We start from the raw sequence: 21,979 nt of genomic DNA on the forward strand, positions 1-21,979 counted from the left end.
TGCTCACTTTTACGTTAATGTCAAGAAAAGCCAAATTCCCTTCCATGTTAACTTTTATCCACTTCCTTATTTACTCCGTTGATCAAATCAATGTCTTTCAAGTTGGTCAAGATTTGGATTGTACAGTCTATTACTGTCACCTAGTCAACCAGGCTTCTTTTAAAGCATTAATACAATTCTCATGACGCAGCTCTAAAAGAGCTATAGTGCCTTGTCTTCAAAATTATTTACGATGCAGTAATGTCTAATAGTTGGATTGTCCGGCACGGCTTAAGAGCAATCCCCCCTTTTTGTTCGGACCAATATCATCGACTAACTGGACACTGACTGTTAGCATGAAAATTTTCAGTTGCTTTCTCCATTTTTACATTGTGTATATGTAGATTTCAGAATAAAAAAAGCTAAATTAAGAAATGCCCATCCCAGCACTGGGTGAGTATTGGCTGCTCCGGGGCCCTCCATATATATGTTGCACTATATATGTTACGGGGCCCTCCATGTATCTTTTTGATGAAGGTTTTCATAGGTCAACAATGAAAATACAGAAAGAAAGAAAAAAATGGAATAAGTTACCACAGTGGCTTCGGTTGGCAAGAAAGAAAACGTTTTTAAGAAAACATTTAATGATTTCTTGCTCTCACAACATGAAAAATTCCTTTGAATAGTAACGTAGGAGCTTTTAGAAGTTATTTTTATTTTTAGGAAGAAAACAATCGGAAAAAAAAAATTATGTAATTCTTTAAGAAATTGGTTGGTGTTTATTATTTTATTTTGTTTGAATGATTTGAAGTATTTTTTGTTTCAAGTATATTTAACCGTATGGTTATAATTTTAATTTACTTGTTGCAAAGAAAATGAGCTACTGTAACTAAATACTAAATATACAAGGTTGACCCTTTGTGATCCCATATTTACCTGCATTGGGTTAACAATTTTCAGAAAATGGTTTTAAACTGAAGGGCTTTTAATTTCAGTTTGCCATGAATCGCCCCCGACGCAAGACATCGAATTCTGAGGCTGCAAAATTGAATGCTCGCAGTTTTATTGCTGTTGCACCTCCTCCGTCTACACGTAATTTTAGTGCAACTTCGAAGCTGAAAGCAAGAAATACTGAGACTTATACATTGGCAGAACCTCAGCGGACTGTTGTGAGAGCTGAAAACTACATCAGAAGAAAACACCAAGTAACTTCACAAGGATACAAAACACCTTCTCATAAGGTATAAATATTAATTTTGCGAACGATAAAGAAGAGACTCAACTAAATAAATTGTTAAATGCTCGCCTTCATTAGTCGATCATTTTGTCCAGCAAGAGTTCATTTTTTTATAAGTTTTTCTTACTGATGGCCTTTCTCATATAAAATAAGAAGAAGACACTTTATTGTTTAGCACCGTAATTGTTGAAGCGGGACGATATCAATGCTAAAGTGTACAGTTAAAAATATAAATCTTAACAAAATTACGTTAAGTTGCAAAATTCCACAGTGAGGTTTTTAAAGATTAAACTAGTCGAAACTCAGATTCGCCACGAAAGACATTCAGAATTATTCACGCTATCAGGAATTCGATCTTTTTAGTGCTTTATTAACAATTTTTGAACACACTGTTGCTAGTTTTGAAATCTCTTAGTTGATTTGGTAGTGATTTCCATTTTTAATTGCTCTTGAACGGAGTTCATAGCAAGTATTGTAAACGTGTGTGTCTTTTTTAATGCAAAATTTTCGCTTGACAATTTTGAATTTTCGAGTGACTTTTACGCCCTTCACTTTTTGCGTTTCGCGTGATCTAAAGTTCTCTCTCAATCACAATTTCAAGCAGCTGAACTCAATTGGCGGCAATTTAATACTAAAAGTCAAAGGAAAAGCGCGCCGAAACTGGTGCCATTTTTTACTTTAAATCTTAATAGTGGTATATATTAACCTCTAATGCGGTTATTTGAAGCCCACTATTGAACTTCTTAGTCCCATATAAGCTCCCTCTTCCCCTCGCCCCACCCCCCGACTGAAGCAGGCTGCAATTCATTTAGAGCTCCAACTAGTCGTTCGAGAGCAATTCTTCCGACGTTTAGTCGGTTATGTTTTTTTGACGTATCATGGGAAAAAAGAGTTATCGAGAAAAGAAGTTGATCTGTGGTCATGGAAAAATATTTTTTGAGTACGCTCGTTGATGTAGTGTTTTGCACCTGGTAAAATCAGTGTCGTATTGAATGCATTTTTTTCTCGCCTGAAGTATTTTCTGAAATAAAAATTAAAGTTGATCAATTATCTGTTCCCGATCACCTGTTTTTTTGTTCTTAAGCGCCGTGACGATTTGCAAATTGAGGGGGAAGAACACCTTTTTAAGACCCCAGTTCAGCTGCTTTTCTAGAGAAGGCATCATAGGTTTTATATGCTGATAAATAGAGCGGAATAATGGAGATGTGACAAAACAAATGAATGAAGTAAAATTTCTAAGCTTGATGTAGGGAGTTGAGTTCCAATTGAGTCGGTAGTATTTATCCCCTGAGCCATCTTCTTTAACGTTTGTTTAATATGATTCATGAAACTGAGACTGCTATCAATTGTTAGTCCTAAATATTAACATTCATTAAACTTTTTGATACTAGATTATCAACTAATATTGTGTCCTGGGTTTTGTTTCTTCTGCTCTTTTTGTTTGCTGAAACAAACGAAATCCGTTTTTGAAGAATTGAAATTTAATTGGTTCTCTGAAGTAGTTTGCTTAATTATGTATGTTTGATTCCAGGGACTTCTTTTTTATATTATGTTTTCAATGTTATCCAGTTGGAAAAATTGAATCTAATTTTACACGTTGAAGTCTGTTAGAAAAAAAAGATTTTTATAAGTTTCTGTGAATCCAAGCCAATTATTTTTAGTTTGTCTATTAGGATACCATGAGATATTGGATCAAATGCTTTTGAGAGATCCAAAAGCGCAGTTTGGACCATATTCTTTGAGCCAATACTTTTACGAACTTTTTCGATGAAAAATAACTAAGTATCGGCTGTGGAATAACTTTCGAAAACCAAATTGAAGCGGATTCATTAGGTCAAATTTTTTTTTTTTACGTGATTCGTTATTTGTTGATGTAGGATTCGTTCAAAAATTTTTGAAATTGCACTTGTGATTGAGATTGGGCGGTAGTTGGTTGCATCCATCGGGTCACCTTTTTTGTAGATAGGGCTGATTTTCGCTTTTTTAATGCATTCTGGAAAAATATTTTGTTTAATGCATTCGTTAAAAATGTAAATAAGATCTGGTACAATTATTGTTTGATCTTTTATCTTTTATAGCCCAGGCAGGAACTGTACAAGGACCTAATGGCTTGTTGGAACTCAACTCCCTGACAACATCATGAAAATTTTTTTTCTGTAACAAACTGAAAACTGTACAGTTTGGTATGTTTACTAGGTTATTTTTGTGGGTATATCGTTTTACATTCTTGTCCCTAAATAATTACTAAGTTAGGAAAAAGTATAATTAGGAAACTCCGCTATTTGAAATCCCTTAGTTAGTAGGTCTTTAAACGAACTTTGCAACACAGTTACAGCAGTGAAATTATTTTTTTCCTTCTAATTAAATTAATGGAATTCCAGCGTTTTTATCAGTGTCAAGAGATCCAAACAATGCCTTGAATGTTCTGTCTTTTTAACATTTATTATGTTTGGTAGCGATTGTCGCTTTTTGTTATAAAAATCCCAATTGGTAGACGTTTTGTTTTTCTGGTATGACCATTCAGTTTTCAGCATGTTCTTGTGTTTGCGATTTCGAATAATTTTTTTTACAATTGAAGCTTGAGTTTCGAGTGTATTGCTAACAATCGATATCAATATATTAAGCATTACGATAACATCATTGCATTGATAAATGAATTGCCATGGGGAAAATACTTTCCTCGTCACAATGCATCAAGGATGTTGCTGCGAAATCATTTGCATTGTACGGTTTCTTGTCGAAACTATATAATTTTCGCTTTGCATTTTATCAATTTGATATCAGTTACAATAGAAGATGCTGAATGATCTTATTTGAATGGGTATCAAAATTATATTGCCTGTTTTCTTCTACACGTTTGGTCAAAATGTAATCAATGTCTGATTCTGAATGTTGTGCTAGTGTTGTGGGTTCCTGTACGTCAACAGTGCCTAGACCATAAGGTGTTATGATGCTTTGCAAATTTTAATTTTTTTTCTCACTTTCGTTTAAACAATTCAGGTTAAAGCCACCCAGTATATGTACAATGTTGCATTGTCCAAAAGCGTAGTCTAAGCTGTATGACAGTTCTAAAAAGTTTTCTTGATGTTTTAAGGGATTGTACGTTAGGTTGATAAGCATTTTTCGATTTTTTTGAAAAACTTTTTTTACGTTCAACCCCAACTGACTCAAACGCATTTTAGTCAAACATCACTAAATCAGGTCTTTCTTTTGGTGCTAGTATCTTTGAACAAATAGGGCCACACCTCCACCTTTCTTTTTATCTTTTTGAAAGCGGTCTTTTCGGAAGTGCATTAGTATCGTTTCAAACGTTGCAAAGCTTAGAGCAATTAATTCCAGTGAACCAAGTTTCACTTAGTCCTAAAATTGCGTTTTCCGCAAAGTCCTGGAGGAGAAATTTCAATGATATTTCTTTCTTAACTATACTTGCTTGCGCTTTGAAAGAGAAAATTTTAATGTTTTTAGGACATTTTTTTATTGCTAAAAGATTCTTAAGAAACTGTTGGCCCTGGATTTGGCTCCACGTCACCACATAGCAGAAGAATAATTGCAATAAATTTTGCGTGAATCAACCTGGGTTGATTCCAGATAACCCGTGACACTACATTGACAAAGTTTTATTTTTTGCATTGCAATTATAGTAATATACAAAAGCATCAAGGGCGTTGCTAGTAAAAGGAAGACCTTATCCAAAAGGTGCGTTATTCGTTATGATTTTTTTTAAAAAGTGAAATACATCGTTTTGGCTAGGACTTGGTGTTTGTCGATGCTGTTTCGGTTGAATTGATATTGCACAGTCGCTTATTTCAACATTTAAGTTTATCAGGTTGTTGCGAAGAGACTTCACAATAGCCTTAGCGCCGTTTTAAGAGGGATGGAGGCAATCTATGTGAATATAGTCATTTTTATTTTGAAACTCTTTATTTTTAAACTAAACTGCATAGTTGCTTGTTGAATTTATTGACACTAACATTACTCTTTTCTAAAGGCGCCAAGTGGGAATAGTGCATATTGAAATTGTCTCTGGTGTGAATTTGTGAGCGTAGTTATATATAAGCTTTTCGTATGCCGTAATTGATTCTTGAATGTCGAAATCAGCCGATAGACAATCATTGATTCCAATTAGAATTGTTACCTGTTTCACTTTTTTGCTCTGGTTTTGGCAGTTCTATCAAGCAGTCCTGAGATTATATGACCCCCGAATCCTCTTGCTAACATATTCGGTCCATTTTGCTTGCCGTCAATTCTGTTGTTGATTGAATCTCCGATTACTATTGCCTCTGTAGTGCCGTCCTTTAGGATAGATAAATGTGGTCTATAGGCATCAATTGTGCTGGCATTTTGTGTTGGGTCAACAAATTGATCTGCGTATGTTGTCGGCTGTCAGATGGATGTTGCATTTGCTCAGCTTGCTGTTGCAGTTCTGGTCTGAGTTGGATCTCTGATGTAGGGTTTTCTGAAATAACCGAAAAAAAATTCACGTGAAAAATTCGAAACTATCAGTTTTTTAAATTTCTCGCGGGGTGTCGATTTTTTCAAACATTCTGTCCAATCCGCAACAGTTCTCGTAGATAATAAAGCTCTTGTTGTTGTGATTGCAGGAGACTGTATTTATTTTCGTCAGACAGAGTGGTGAAGACGTCCAAACTTAGCAACATGCTCAAAAGTTCAAAGGTTGAAGTAACATCAAAATGAAGCGACCGATCTCTAGACTGATTGCTCTTGTTGAGACTGATTGCTTTGTTGAGACTGCTTGCTCTTGTTGTGACTTATTGCTCTTGTTGTGAGACTGATTGCTCTTGTTGTGAGACTGAACCGATTGCTCTTGTTTCTTGTGTTGCTTGTGTACGTAGCAAACGCGCATGTGTACATAGTCTTTCGGTGCAGTCATTGACATGATCATTTAATAGAAGAAAATTGACTTCTTAAAATTGTAATTTTGCGCAATTTTTGAACGGTTTCGCTGAGTCGAATTATGCTGATCCATAATTTAAGGGGTTTAGGCTGTAAAATCTAGCTTTATTTTGAAGTTATATAGGAAAATCGGATGCCTAAAATCCCTAAAGCTCAAGGACTATCCAGCTCTTTTCTGATTCGTTGAACAAAGTTAACTAAAATGGTTATTAATAGTCAGCAAACGAATTTGCTTTTTAATAAGTCTATCACAACAATTAATCAAACTAACAGCTGCCCTTCTTCAACAACAGCTCCGGTTGAATCATCAACAATTTTGCATGGCCTAAGAGTCTTTGAGCCTCTAATGCATAGGTTGGAGCTCCTTATGAGAGTGAAGCTGATTTTTGTCGTTAAATCAGACGTCAGTGTAGATGTCCTTTTTTCGCGCAGAGAGCTTCGATGCCCGTTGATTTAGCGCTTTTGAGGCTGATGGGCCAGTTCGGTCAGTGCATGCAAAAACAAATGGACAAAATGTTACTTACTCAACATCAATTACTTCAATTACTATTCATATTTGTCCCTTTTGTAGATTCATGATACTTTTAGGCTTCGCTATTGCTATCAGGGCAACTTTTTGCCAGTGGGTTAAAAATTTTTACCTTACATTGTTTTTGTTGAACCTGGATTCCCAAAAACCGTTGGCCTTATTGTCTAATCGTGCATCATCATCGTTGATTTCAGAAATGTCTCTTAACAACGGTTAACTGTTACCACAGGAACAAAGTTAACTGAAATGCTACTTATTAAATAACACCGTAGAGAAGCACACGCCACATTCTATAAAAAAGATCTTCGGACCAAAAGTTTCTGGCCTGAAGTAAGGGAAAAATGGCGACGTCGAGGGGAAAATGGCGACTTCGATGTGGATGTCTAAAACAGGTGGCGCCCCGCTTTTTGAAAAACAAATGGGTTTGGATTAAAAAAACTAGAAAAATAAACAGAAGTTATAATGTTGCATGGACAGATTTGAGATCCATATAATCAAATAATAAAAAATCAACTACTTTTTCAGCTTGCGAGAGATGTTTTCCTATTTGACACCAGTAGTAAGAAATAGGGGGGTCTGCCGCACACTTTTTGACACATTTCTAGGTTCGAATCTGGGTGGGGAAAAGGTTTTGGTAGAAATGTGTCAAAAAGTGTGCGGCAGACCCCCCTATTTCTTACTACTGACACCACTGAATTATTAATTAAGATTCTCTAGCTTTCATATCTCTGTGTTTAATAAATGCAGTTTAATAAATGCTGCTGTTTGAAGCAACCTGAAAAGCAAGTTTTTCTTAGGTAATCGAAAATGAACCCAAAATCGAACGAAAATGGCCTTTATTCATTGGAGTGGTTCTCATTTTTACTCATTCGTAACAATGAGAATTTGTTCAGAACAACAATACTGGAAGCTGAAACGATTGTTTGCCTTTAAGTGCACTAATTAATTTGATCATTTGGCTGACCTTATCAACGAGACAAAAGCGTCTTTACTGTTCTCAAGTTTCTTTAGTAAGGTTATTTATTTTTTTGCTCAAAAGAAGGAATAAATAGCATTCAGAAGTGAAAATTAATTTAGGCAGTTAAGATTTTTCACGTTTTTGTCCCCCAGTTTAGTGGGTGGATTTTATTTGCGTCCCTAGAAGCACATGCGATATTTTACATATCAATTTTGATGTCATAGCGTGTGCTCTGTAACTGGGGGTGCAAAACATACTTGGGAACAACCGAAAAAAATCCGATAGTTACATTAAAAAGCATCAAAAGCGTTTAAAACAAATCAATCTGTATGAGAAACCTAAGATCTGAAATACATTAGAAAACATAAAAGAAAACGCAATTCTGACTACCTTTTTGACTTTTTGTTAATCAACTAATGTTTTTTGTTAGTGATATAGCAGATGAAGTTACTCAATTGACACGAATGCCTAACGAAAATACTATTTTAAACCTCATGTATCAAGGAAATCAAAATACGAGTTAGGACACACATTAAAGTAGAACTTGAATAAAGCTCACGCTACATTCTATGGTAGTTTTTAGAACAAAAAAATCCGACCTCAAATAAGGGCAAAAATAGCCAATTCGATTTGGATTTTCAAAACAGTTACCGCCCCTTTCTTAGAAAAATAAGTAATTTTTGAAAAACTAAAAGGAAAAAATATAAGGCATACAAAATTGCGTGGGATTTATTTTTTTCAGTGTTGCAGAGATAGATTCGAGATTCAAATAATGAAATGGTAAAGGGTTAATTTGCGTTCTTCCTTCCTAACGTTTGTGAATTGTGACAAGACTGAATTAGTAAATAAGATTCTCTAGCTTATCTACCCCTGAATTTGAATAAAAGCTGCTCCAAAAGGCACCTTAAAAAGTGGTGAAAGGAGATGCGGTACTTTGGGTTTTAATTCCCTGTGACAACGTTTTTTATTCTTGTAGAACCTAATGAAATTCTCAACTAAATGTATTATAACATTCGAAAGAACCATAAGCTACGTAGAAGAAGATCAAAAACCAGACCATAAGCATAGCATAATTGTAGAGCAATTGTGACCTGTCTTTTATTATATTGGACACAAGGAGAAAATTTACATTAGTGGTGAATTGATTTGCTAATTCATTGATGTAACAGTAATTTTCAATTAATTTGGCATAACAGTGAAAGCAGTAGTAGCACTGCACGTCAACGCAAACTCGCGAAAATCTTTTTTCTCTCGTACTACAAAAATAGCCCTTCGCTTCTTAGGTTATTTGTTTTGTTGCTACCTGTTCTCTCCAGATGCCATGAAAACCCGCCCGAATTTTCACTTTCAATTGACCAGTCATTAAAATGTATGAAGGGCTCTTTAAAAAAAAATTTGCACCGAAGTACAATGAAAATTATATGAAATGGTTAGTCAGTAATAGTTGATTCTGACTGAGTGCATGAAGTTGCCCCTGACTACTGATATTGTTTTCTGTTTTAATGATTGAAACAAATTTGAATCAAAGAACTTCAAAAGTGGCATAAAATATCACAAAATTAAGAAATATCAAAAAAATTTTATATTCAAATCTCAGTGTAGCCCAAATATGAACGAAATGCATAATCAGTAATTCTCCGTCTTTTTTCAGGTAATGGTGCATGAAGAAAGAGTACCTCATAGTTCTAAAACATAACCTTTCATCATTTTTTTCACGTTCTATATGAAATAAAATCATAATTCTTTTGATTTTTCAAAAATTCTTGTTAACAATTAATCAACAAAAAACATCTCAAATTTTTTCCTTCCTGGTTCTCATGACTACTATAAGTTCCGAAATTGAAGGAAAATTGGATGAAAGTTTGTGAAGATGTCTGAAGTTGGCTGAACCTTTCCCAATTTCCTCAAATGCTCTTAATTTTTTGTTTCTCTTCTAGTTGGAGACATTCCGAAAATGTTAATTAATTGCTCTCAAACGAAGTTTGTAGCAATTATATTAGTCCTGTCGGTCTTTTTTATGCGATTTTTCGCTTGACCAATTTTTCGTCTGACGCTTTTGACTTTTCGTCCTCAAAAACGGGATAAACAGGTAGCGCCCAGCGGGCATTATGTGCTCTTAGAGCCTTTCAGGTCTGTTTCAGCTCAAACTGTCTTGGAGACTTATACTTATACTTATGGTGTGAGGGGCGGTTCTTAGAGATTGACACCCCCCCCCCCCTTTGTTGACCCCCCACCCCCACTATTGGCTCCACCCCCCCCCCCCCCACCGCGCTTTTGCCCCCCCCCCCCACCCAGTGCTGCCCCCATCAGCCCCCGGTGCACCCCCCCGTGGCTAGCTACTGACCAAGCCAACCGCTCGCCGGTCGTTTGAGAGCAATTCGCCCGACGTTAGTCGGTTATGTTATAATTTTTGTTAGGATATCCTTAAAAAACCATTGGTTTCTTCATCATGGTTACTGTCTGTATTGATTGAATTTTTACCAAATTTTATTGCATTATTTTGTGCTAAATTGCATTACATTGTTGGTCAAAATTGTTGTCATAAGTTTTTTCTTTCAAAATGGCCGAATTCCTGAAACTTCTCTTTGTAGTGAAATTTAATTTGATACCACATATGTTGAGCTTTAAATTGTTACCACATTTGTTGGTCTGAGATGCCCTCAAAAGAAGTCAAAAATTGCCTGAACAAAAAAATTGGGGCTGTTTTCTCATGAAGTTTTCAGATTTTTTGTTCAAAAATTTTGGGAACAATTATGCACAAAACATCAGCTAAATATTCTCCAAGTTGCCGAATGAAGTCTGTGCCGATGTACAAGTTGCGTTTCATCTTCTACCACTTGAGGGGGGATGGTTTCAAGTAAGTTATATCTCAGAAGATGAAGCGAGACACATCGGAACTATTGGACTTTGCAATACCGTCAAGAACATACATTGATGTCAAAATCTTTAATCCTCTCGCAGAGCTCTGTCCAAAATCATTAATAGATGTTTATGCTAACCATGAGAGCAGAATCTGCGACAATGGTCTTGAAACGTCCTGCTTCTAGAATTTGCAAAAAGCTGAACCAAACGTTTGTTCTTGTCTCACATTTGATCTTAAATCAATTTTTAATAGCCGCACAGCGGTAGCTGGGGCTATTATTGGCCTTCTCTTGGTTTTTTACGACTCGAAGAGGAGTATTGGTTTTCTTAAGGTTTTTTTTACCGGAAATACTATTCGTTCAGACGCTGTTTTGACCTAAAAGCGAAAGTGAGTAAAATTGCCGTATGAACTATTTTTTTCTGAGCGAGAGAAGTTTTTTGATGTGAATAACTTTTTGACTTTGATAAGTAGTTTTTGACTGAATGGAACATATAGATAACCGTTTTTAGCCGTTTTTTCGTCTAAGTGGCCCAATTTTTTTGCTTTTAATTTGGTTTCTTGTAGAAATAAATTTTATTCGATACTATATTGAAATTTCAACCTCGGAAATTGATACCACAGTGTTTTGCAGAGCCTGAAAATGCGTTTAAAGTTGAAAATTGGCACATAATTCTTGATTTTTTTAGTTAATTTTTGGCTTTTTTAATACTAATTTCTTCATTTTTGGATCTTCTAACCGTATTTTTGTCACAAATCAGTTAATATGGCTACTTCTCTTTGATAATTCCTATACTCAACGCCTCTTTCTACCTCGATGTAATTTTGTTTCATAAAATTGTACATATGCTAATCAGATTTTGGTAGTTTTCTCCGATTTCGTCAGTTTTTCGTTTGTGTTTTGGTTGCATTTGCTAGAAATAGTTTTTTTGGGCAACATGAGGGACTTTAATTTCGTTTCAATAAAATTCAATCATTTTTGGCGCTAAGTTCTGAAAAAACAGTTAAAAGTTTTTCATAAATGCAGTCTTAACTTAAAAGTTCTTTGACCATTTTTTGCAAAATGTTCCAATGTTTCGTATTAATGAATTCTGCTTTTTCCTTTTTTTTGTTCTCTTCAGGAGGATAAATCTTTGTATCGGATGACTAGTTATCTTTTCTATGTCTTGAATGCTGAACAATGAAATGTATTCGTTTTTCGTGATTTTTTTAAATTGATTTTCAACTTTCAAATATCAAGAATGTCTTTTTGTTACGGTGTTCCTTACATGTGCCCATAGTAACATTCTAGTTAGTATCATTCTAGCTTTGTCCTGCCACCTACATTCATTTTCGGTATATTGATTTTTCAGTTGTAAAAAATGAATGATTTCAGCTTTTTCTTAGATTTTCGTCAGTTCTTTGGTTTGCAGTTGATTTCATTCAACGTAAGGCAGTACTGAGAGTTTGATAGCAAGCTTTTTCCAAAATTTCCACTTATGACTAATTACTGCAGCTTTCCTCCGGCCTGGGTATTAATTAAAAGGATTTTTTGCCTCTGAATATTCTGCTGCTTATGTCTTTTCTATGATCAATTTTATTTTTGATTTAGTATGAAATCATGTTGTCTAGCTTATGTGCAAGAAGGAACAGGTATGTGTTGTTTTTTGTCTTAATCGCAGTGACTAAAAGTGTAATTATGGGTGTTTTCTGATTCTTAAATTTGAGCTTTCTTTTTTGAAAAGATTTAACTTAGTTTCTAAGATTATTATCTGCCGTTTGCTTTCGCGATCTTTTTCAGATTAGAATCATGAATTAATTGAGGGCTATTGATAACCTTGTCAGCTTCTTCAGACTATCAGGTTTTTGACCACCTTAATTATATTGGATTTCTTAACGTTACCAAACGTTTTCAATAATGTAATTTTTTGCTGCATTTTGTTTCTCTTGTTGACAGTGGTTTAAGTTTCACCAATTTTTAGAGCAGACCTGGGGAGGTAGTGAGTTGATGGTTTAATACAAAAGTTTGTGGCTTCCCTTGCAATTACGGTTTTGTTTGTGAATTTCTGACGCTTCGAGTCGCTTCCGGAATTCTTCCGGCTATGTTTTTTATTTCGTCGTCATGATTTTTGTTACGACCATATGACGTCACAGCCACTTTTTGTTCATTCGTTCATGCAATTTCAACTGAATTGCATGTGTGACGTCATTTTTCGCTCTTAGTGGAGTGAGTTTTGTTCATGCGCGTGATTAAATTTTTGGTCACACTTGACTTACCTCACTCTCAAAAATGACTTCCTCACTTTGAAATTGACTTTTTTTTTCTTTAATTCAAAGAGATAAGGTCAAATGGGTGTGTGTCACTCTAAATGAAGGTTATTTGAGATCAGCTAATAGAGGCAGCAATAACTTATACAGATTTTTAATCAAAATATAACAGATCAGCTTTCAATGAAAAGACGAATTTTTTTGGTCTGTCTTTTTTACTGTTTTTTTAGACTGCCGATCTACGAATCTATTGCGGATATTTTCTGGCAATCTGCCAGCTATGTTTCTGTTTTTGGAATCAATGCGTAGGAGATAAAAGATAAATTATCTTTAATTTTAAAGATAAGCTGTTAATGTTGAAATAGGAAAAACTTGAGGTGAAAATGACCAAAATTTTTATCTTCTAATTTTCCGATACCTGTAATTGTTTAAACAAGATGCAACTATCAATTGTACAGCAAGTTAGTTCATCCAGCTCTTGTTAAAGCAGGTAAGCTATTTTGAATAACATCTGGAATATTCATATTATTTAAACAGATTTCACATTTTAGAGTTTTGATACATTGTAGCGTATGATCGATTAGAACTTCATGCGCAGAGGCACATTACGGATCTTTTTTTTGTATTTCATACTATGACTGGCTTTATCTTTGTAGCGGAATGTGTTTGTTAATGTAATTATTTGATAATTTTAGCTGTAGCTCGAGCGGTAGGTACACGTCATTGTTAGTTTTGTGTCTGTGTTTGCGTACTTTATCCTGTGTTGCATTGAATGTGTCGCTGCGTTGCATTGCGAAATCTTAGCTTCATCTGTACACGAGTGTCTGTGAACCTCCAAGATGTCTTCCCATTATTTTCCCATATGTTAAATTGCTTTCAAACCTTTTTTTGTAAGAATTAAGTCTGCCTCTGGTCTTTTCTGCTTAAATTTGATTTCTTTCTGAGTTAATTTTTGTTTAACCTAAATTGGTCTTAATTAAAAGTATCAGTATCTTAATTCCTTGGCGGCAAACGAACAAATGCCAAAAGTCAAACAAGAACGCGTTAAGTGAAGTATGAGTGAGGTCTGATGAAGTCACTGAGAACATCTGGCGTTCTTGGAAAAGCCCTTTTTGGTTTACAATGAAATTCAGAAGTTGGAAGTAATTTTAGCGGTCATGTAACTCTGCTTGAAACTCGTTCGTGTAAATTATAAATTATTAATAGCCGCGAAGCGATAGCGGCTATTATTGGGGACATCTTGGTTTTTTTACAATTCAAAGAATTTGAATTGTATTGGTGCGCTGTGTTTTTTTAAAGATGTGTTCACACATTTTTCAATGACTTTGATCTTTCAAAACGGGATAAACAGGTAAAGACCAGCGGGTATTAAGTTTCATTAGAGGCCCAAAGTGGGCTTTAGAAGTCCTTCAAGTGCTTATAGTGGTGCAGCTGCTGGGATGGCCTTAATTTAAGGTTGAAAGGTCATTTTTAGGAGGAGTTTTTGGGCTCAAAATGGTGCAATTTTTCATGTTTTTTGTGGTTTTTTTGGTTAGTCTTACGTTGAAGTTTTTGAAAAATGATTAAGGCCTTTTGCGAGACAAAATAACTTGTTATGGCTATTTTATGTTTCTAGTAACAATGGAATGGTTTTTAACATTTTAATGTCTCGAGTTTTAGCCCTTTTTTTGGTAAAATCTGCAATTTTTTTTAAAGCTTCCTTAAGTTTTTGTCAGTTTTTGATATTCATCCATTCTCAAGTGCGAGAAAACATATTCCACGTTCTGATAAAAAGTTACTGCATGGTTTTTAGTTTCAATGGATTTGTTTTCAACAATTTAACCTTTCGACTTTTCGAAGTTTGCAATTCTTTTCAAGTTTTTTTCAAAACTTTTGTTTATTTATTTTTTTCTTGCCTCAGTAGCCAGATAACCTCTTCCAGGGTTTGTTAGTATGTTATTAAATAGTTGCTAGGGGGCAATTGAATGGCTTTCAACATTTTAATAGAACGAATTTCTATTTTTTAAAACTTGAAATTTTCTCTAAAAATTATTGCCTATCGATCTATGAGCCAATGAGATTTTTTGAAGCTTGGAATTGGGTTACTGGATAACCTCTAAAGACACAGAAATGCTTCTGAAGATATTTATATCACGATTTTCAGCAACATTGTCTTATAATTAGCAATTGATATCTTTTTTTTTAATTTTTGTTCATTTTCGAGTTAATCGATCTTCAAGGGCCAATGAATATTTTTCAGGTCTTGCAGATATAATACTGGACCGATTTCAGAAACAAAAATTGGTTTTGAACATATTTTTGAAATAGGTATTTTTAAAGGGAAAAAATTTTGCCTTAGGTTTAAAGGCTTCAAGAGTTTTAGCAATGGGTTTATTTTTGTTTAGTTTTGATTCTTTTAGTTTATCATGTTTTTGAGATGATTTTGTTTGTGTCCTGGCAGGCATTGTTCAACTGGTCTGCTGGCCAGGTAGAGTACATCTGAGTTTTTCATTCAGTTCTTTGAATTGTATTTCAGGACTTGTCCTGCTATGTTTTTTAATTCGTCGTCTCCATCGATGATTCTTACGACCTGACTTCTTGGAATTTACTTTTTCAATGACTTCTACTGCTTTGCAGTTAAACTTTGTGTACGTGACGTCATTTCTGCTTTTAGATCAATTGCGTGACTTACCTCACTAAAAAATGACTTCTGAACTCACTTATGGAACTTTATTTTTTATGAACCTTTACTAGTTAATAGTGTGCATCTAAGTAGTGTCAAACTTATATGCCCTAATACTTGATTATTAGTCTTGAGTTTTTGATTTTGAATATCAATTTTGAATAAGCTCTTTTATGGCTTTTACCTTATAGACCGTATGTCATAAAATTGACAGTCCGAATATAACCCAATAAGTCTAGTGGTCTATTAAAGGACTGGTGGCCGATCTTATTCCTTTAGTTGTTTCAATTCACGGAAGGCCACAAGCTTCTATCGCGGCTATTTTCCGGCAATCTGCCGGCTATGTTTACTATTTATATGAAAATCTGGTATTCTAATTTGTCCTGCACATATTTATTATTTTAAAAGTTGAGTCGAGTGTTTCAAAATATTTTTAGCGGTCACTGATAGCCTCATCGTTATTAGTCTTTCTACAATTAAAATTTATCTAGCAGTGGTTCAGTCTACCTCTCGGTACTCAAAGGTTAGAAGGAACTTGGCCTTTGAAAGCAAGTCGTCCGAGCTCTATCGATTGTGCTGACCTATCAATTGATTTTGTTCTTCAGCCGTATGCTAGCATTGGTGGAGAGCCAATCTTGGATGATGAATTGCTTGTTCGAACAGCATTGGGACAACCCAAAGAAATTCCCGGGCCTGAGAAGCTACACCAAGACCTCCTGTTTGGGGCCAGCTTCATTAAATCCCTTCATGGAATAAAAAATGTCGTAGCAGCATCATCGCGGGCAGCTTTTCGAGAGAAAGAAACGAAACGCCGGATTAAAAGCGCGGTTCCTTCATCGACCATGGAAAGAGAAAAGGAGAAGAAACAACATTACGATCCCAACCAGCTCAGAAATATGTTGACATCTGGTCGAAAAAGTGTTAAAAGCGTATCCTGTTTGGGCAAAAGTTGGTTCGATCTATTAGATAATGATAATTCAAGTTGTACTTCTGAACAGATTCCACGTTCGAGAGCATCCTCGGCAAAGTTGCCAGTGCATAAGACCTCTAAGACTGTCAAACCAGAACATGAAATGCGAGATCTAAGCGATAGCGAAATCTCTTACGTTGAGGAACTAGATTTTGATACTTCCATTTTGTTCAATAAGGAGAATGATTGCTCAAAATTATACCCGACTATAAGAAGTGAGATTACTAGGAAACACGCAACCTTCTCTGCTAACTTGACGAAGAGGTATGTACGCGCAAGTACAGCCAAAAGTAATTTTGGTGGCATAAATACTGCTGCTAACACAACAGCTCTCAGTAACTATATCGATGATGATATTGATGAAACGGATAAGTCAGAAAACGAGAGTTTTACAGACGAGGAAGCGTTTATAGCAGAGCAAAGTACAACAGTTCTTGAACCAAGTTTCAGCCAAACTCCGTTTAGAGAATCTGCTTCTGTATTTCGTAAACCAAAATCTGGATTGATTTTCCGCCCGTTTACTCCGAGTTTAAACATCAACCAGAATTTCAACAGACAAAGCGCGCATGTGTTTGGGAGAAAAGGTCATGAAACAGGTCCGTTTTCACTCGAAGAAAGAAACGAAGTTTTGTACCGACAATTGTGTGTTCTGCTTTGGATATTCAACAATTTAATAGTTGAGCCAAGTTACAAATTCACATCTTTGGCAACATGTTTTAGTCGTTTAGACCCCGGAGGCCAGAAAGTACTCAGGTCGAAGGTTCTGAAAGAAAAGGCAGATGAAAATGAATGGGAGAAACTGTTTTCGGAACCCAAACCAAAAAGACGATCACGAAGCAAATCGATGTACGTCCCAAAAGGCGAATCGTCTAGTAGAACGGAGAATAATGATTCAAGCAGAAAGCATTTAAAGAGGGAGGGAAGCGCTACTGGATCACTGGCCAGGCTTCATTCGGCCGGTTCTCACACAAGTTCCAACGTCTCCTTTGCTGATCGATCCAGCGCCGCTGGGCTGCAACTGAAATCGCAAAATTCTGTGGTCGTCAATGAAACGAACAACGAGTCGGTTCTGGACACAATAGGAATTACTGAAGCAATCGTGGAGGAAATTGGAGAGGAAAATTTTGAATCACTGGCTAGCAGGCCAACCAGTGGTAGCTCGTCTAGAACAGCTGACAAATCGCAAGCTGATAGCCGGCCCGTGTCCTCTTCGAATAAGGTTCGGGACAATACACTTGTAGTTAATCAATCAAATATTTTGGCATCTTCTGCTGAGTCTGAGGCTAGAAAACCTCTAGAGCAATTGGACGAAGACGAGGAAAAGGAAACAACAATTTCCATGTCCGAATCTTTCATCCAGGGTAACCAGAACCAACCCATTCCCGGAACCGCAGATACGGCTATTACAACAACGGAGGCGGTGTCAGAGTTGCACGATGAAACGGCTTTGGAAATCTCACATACTGAGCCGAAAAACGAAGATGAGTCAAATCCGACGAATAATAACAAATCGGCCTCTGATTATACAGGTAATTGTAGTGATAGTTTTGTTATCGGTTGGATGGAAAAAACCCTTTTCAAACAAATGTATATTTTTATGAATAGCCGTGAAGCGATAGCGGCTATTATTGGGGACATCGTGGTTTTTTTTTTACAATTCAAAGAATTTGATTTGTATTGATGCGCTGTCTTAAGATATGTTCAAGCTTTTCGGCTTTTTCACGTCAGTGATAAGTCAAATTAGAGTGGTGATTTTACACTGAAATAATAAAGGGAGCGAAAAATTGAGTAGGTTTGAGGTGTGATTTTTTTGAAAATAACTTTAAAGTGGAATGAGAAATTGGTGTTCGAACAATTTGGAGTTTCCTCTCCTTCAGTGCTTTTCAGACGGTACATATGTGTTCTAATTGTGCCTATTTACCTTTGTTTGAATTCCGTAAGGGCTAGCTAAAACTTTTTATGACGTTGCTACAATTTTTTGTCATATAATTTTAGTGAATTTTATATTTTGTTGTTTAGTGAATTTTATATATTATATAAATTGTTGTTTCCTTTTCCTCGTCTTCGTCCCCTTTTTAAAAATATGTTGTCTTATCACCTAGTATCATCAATGACAGGTTGGATTGGTTGCTTATGAGGCATAAAAGAACCTATTTAATGGCTCGAGTTAATGGCTAGTGGTTTTCATGACTTTGACACTACTTCTTCTCAAAAAGTTTGAGTGGTTTTTTTGAGTTCTGAAGTTTTCATTGTTTTTTTTGACGTCTTATCATTTAATTTCATTGGGGAAAGGTCTCTGATATTGCTAATAGAGGTTAAGTTTATCGGTTTAATCGTCGTTTTTGTGCAAAACTAGTGCTTTATGACTTTGACACTAATTGGTTTCAATAATAATTATCGAGTTTTGCGAGTTTTTCTTTTCGAATTTGTCGTCTTAACTCTTATTCTCGTTATTGACAGGTCTCATTGCATGCTAAAAAAAGCTTCAATTAAAGCAAGTTATTTCAGTTAATCGCTATTGCTTTCGTTTGTTTGTTCATTTGCTTGTTCGTTCTTTAAGTCTGATTTTTCAGTTTTGCTAGTATTTGTTGTGCTTATTGCTGTCGTATCACTTAATCTCATTGATGACCATTGTTAACGGTGGTCATTGAAGACTTAATTAATTGATGTAATTGTATCCTTCAGTAGCTGTTGGGTTCTGTGACTTTTATACTGTGTTTTCAAAAAGTTTCTTCGAGTTTTATTGCGATTTTTGTTTTATCATTTATTATTATTAGTGAGAGGACTCATCGACATTTAATGACAGGTTGCTGATGAAAAATAGAGGAATATAATTGGCAGTGTTAGTTCATAGCAGTTGTTTTTTGATATTGATCCTGTTTTAAAAATTTTTGGTCTTTTTTAAAAGTAGAATCTTGGCTTGTTTGTTGTTCTTGCGTTGCTTTAATGCTTAGTCTACTGCTTTGTAGTTAATATTTGAGTGCGTGACTGCCAAACTTATATGCCTTAATTCTTGAGCATCAGAACCTTAAGTTTTTGATTTCGAGGGGCTTTTTCCTTTTAGAGCGTATGTGTCTCATGAAAATGTGTCCGAATCTTACCAAAAAATGTAGTGGTCTATTAAAAGACTGGTGGTCAATCTGTCCATCTTATTTTTTAATAGCCACACAGCGATAGCTGGGGCTATTATTGGCTTCTCTTGGTTTTTTCGAGATTTTTGTTACGACCATATGACGTAACAACCACTTCAAATCTGCTTTTTGTCCATTCGTTCATGCAATTTCAACTGAAGTGCGTGTGTGACGTCATTTTTCGCTCTTAGTGGAGCGAGTTTTTTGTTCATTCGTGTGATTAAATTTATGGTCACACTTGACTTACCTCACTCTCAAAGATGACTTCCTCACTTTGATATTTACTTTTTTTTACTTTAATTCAAAGAGATAAGGTCAAATGGGTGTGTCACTCTAAATGAAGGTTATTTGAGAGCAGCTAATAGAGGCAGTAAAAACTTATACAGATTTTTAATCAAAATATAACCTATCAGCCTTCAGTGAAAAGACGATTTTTTTGGTCTGCCTTTTTACTGTTTTTTGAGACTGCAGATCTACGAAGCTATTGTGGCTATTTTCTGGCAATCTGCCAGCTATATTTTAGTTTTTTTTAATTCATGGAAGGCCACAAGCGTCTATTGCAGCTATTTTCCGACAATCTGCCGACTATGTTAATTACATTTAAACGGTCTATTACACACAAAAAAACAAGGGAACAGTAAGTCCTATTAGTGTTCTCTCCTTTGGTTTTGTTCATGCTTTCCTAAAAATGTACTCTGTTATTGTTTTGCCGTATTCCTGGTTCATTGCATAGAGACGCTGTAGAAAATCACCGTGAACGTGATGCTGTTTTCACCGTTTCAGGAACTGCACCGGGAACCGCAGATAATGGAAGCATGAAGTCGTTAGACGTTGGGGGTAAAACTGAAAAGAGTTCGAAAAAAGTTGAGTTCACCCAGGATGACGAGGAGGAATTTTCGTCAACTATTTTAGCTGATAACGCTGCAGATGTTCCTATAAGAATGAGAAATTACTGGAGCCAAGTGAAATTGGAACACGGGCTTCAAATGCGTGATTTTCTTGCGCAGCACAAACGGGTTCAAAGGAGCGTTTCAAGGGCGAAACTGAACGCCATCGGGGAAGCTCTGAACGCGAGAAAAAGCTCCAACATTGAGTTCAACGACGCCATTAGTTTGGTAAGACAAGCGGCCAAGCCGATATATCAACAAGATCGCGACGCACAAGAACAGTATGTAGATTGGTATATCACTTTAGTGGGAAATTTACCGTCCTCTTTTGGTTCCAAAAGATCTTCGAATTTGGATGGTGACTCGACCGTAGAAAGTGTTGGCAATGTACCGGCACATCATGACAAAGTTCTGACAAGGTTCGAGGAACTTGGGCGCGTAGGCTCCGTGCCCTCTCAGATGATCACAGGCGCTGCATTGAAACGATTCCTGCTCGAGGACGCGAAATTAAGAGCTTGGGAACTGTGTGATCCTAACGTTCGCCCAGCTATAGATTTCTTTTGTGAACATGTTGCGAACCTTCCCAAAAGTGAGTTTTTGGATTGGTTAGCAGGATACAGTCCTCATTTCGCAGCGGTCGAGAGTGTTACCATGGCTCAAATGAAAGCGGACGTTGAGGAAAAGCAAAAGGCTGCAAAACTTCGAAGAAACTAAGCAATCGATTCTTGCCATTAGTATGAACTGTTCTTAGAAGGATGGACTGTTACAAATTGGACTGTTACAAATGTTGTAAATAATTGTACAAATGTAAAAATTAATTGGTAAACTTCTCGTGTTTTATGTATAAAACGAAAAAGTTGGCAGTTTTCGAAAGCGCGATGAAGTGTTCCGAGTTCCGAATATCAGGGCCAAAAGGTATCCTATGTTGAGAGAGTGCATCGTTTGTTACTGAAAGTCGTTCCAGTTTTGTTACACTTCTGCAATAACTGATTTTCATGACGTCTGATAACTGAGGGGGGGGGGGGTCTTTTTTAAGTTTAAGTTTTCGGAAGCGTTTTTTCATCTCAAGATACGCTGTAATGTTACAAATAACAAGTTATTGATGAACGTCGGTGACGTTTTTCATTAGTAACAAATTATTATGAGTGAAGATCATCTTAAGTTCGCTGCTGGTTTGGTTCGTAAACAGTTTTCATACCTTTTAAATGAAAATTACAAATATATACGAGACGGGATTGTGCTGAAGAGAAGCTTAGACGGCATCGAAGATTAAATTGTGCATCATTCTTTCACAGCTCCCCGTGTCGAGATAGCGATACCCTGAATTACCGGGAGGTGTTGTCATTTCATAGACCTTGCTTTTCTTGGGTGGTTCCTGGGTTTCAAAAATATGATTCTGCAAAAAAGATTGGTTGGCAATTGTGATGATTGCGATACCAGCTTGTAAGGAGTTTTGAAGCTACTTGAGAACAATTAAAAGCCATTCATCTAATTGATACTTTAAACAATCTGCAGAGTAATTTGTAAAGTTTCATCAAAAAAGGGTGGGCAAGGTATATCTGACGCAACTCTGAAATCAGTGCACTGTAATCAAAACCGCTTCCT

General features: G+C 35.9%; 2 protein-coding genes across 3 annotated transcripts in view; one reads left to right on the forward strand and one right to left on the reverse strand.

Annotated features, from left to right (window-relative positions):
* The window catches only part of LOC142353006 (nuclear envelope integral membrane protein 1a-like), a 501,744-nt gene that overhangs the window by 148,768 nt on the left and 330,997 nt on the right, over positions 1 to 21,979 (reverse strand). The gene's annotated exons all lie outside the window — the stretch shown is intronic.
* On the forward strand, positions 921 to 21,205 carry LOC142352847 (uncharacterized). 2 transcript variants are annotated; one of them, XM_075405001.1, is made up of 4 exons: positions 1,083 to 1,220; positions 13,420 to 13,433; positions 15,992 to 17,885; positions 20,271 to 21,205. In XM_075405001.1, the coding sequence occupies exons 3-4, from the start codon at positions 16,229 to 16,231 to the stop codon at positions 21,086 to 21,088; spliced, it is 2,475 nt and encodes an 824-aa protein (XP_075261116.1). In that variant the 5' UTR covers positions 1,083 to 1,220; positions 13,420 to 13,433; positions 15,992 to 16,228; the 3' UTR covers positions 21,089 to 21,205. The 2 variants fall into 2 exon arrangements, with proteins under 2 accessions (XP_075261115.1, XP_075261116.1); XM_075405000.1 differs by lacking the exon at positions 13,420 to 13,433 and having other exon boundaries at positions 921 to 1,220.

The sequence above is a fragment of the Convolutriloba macropyga genome, chromosome 14 (assembly GCF_964194025.1).
Source record: "Convolutriloba macropyga chromosome 14, txConMacr16.3, whole genome shotgun sequence".
Taxonomy (NCBI): domain Eukaryota; kingdom Metazoa; phylum Xenacoelomorpha; order Acoela; family Convolutidae; genus Convolutriloba; species Convolutriloba macropyga.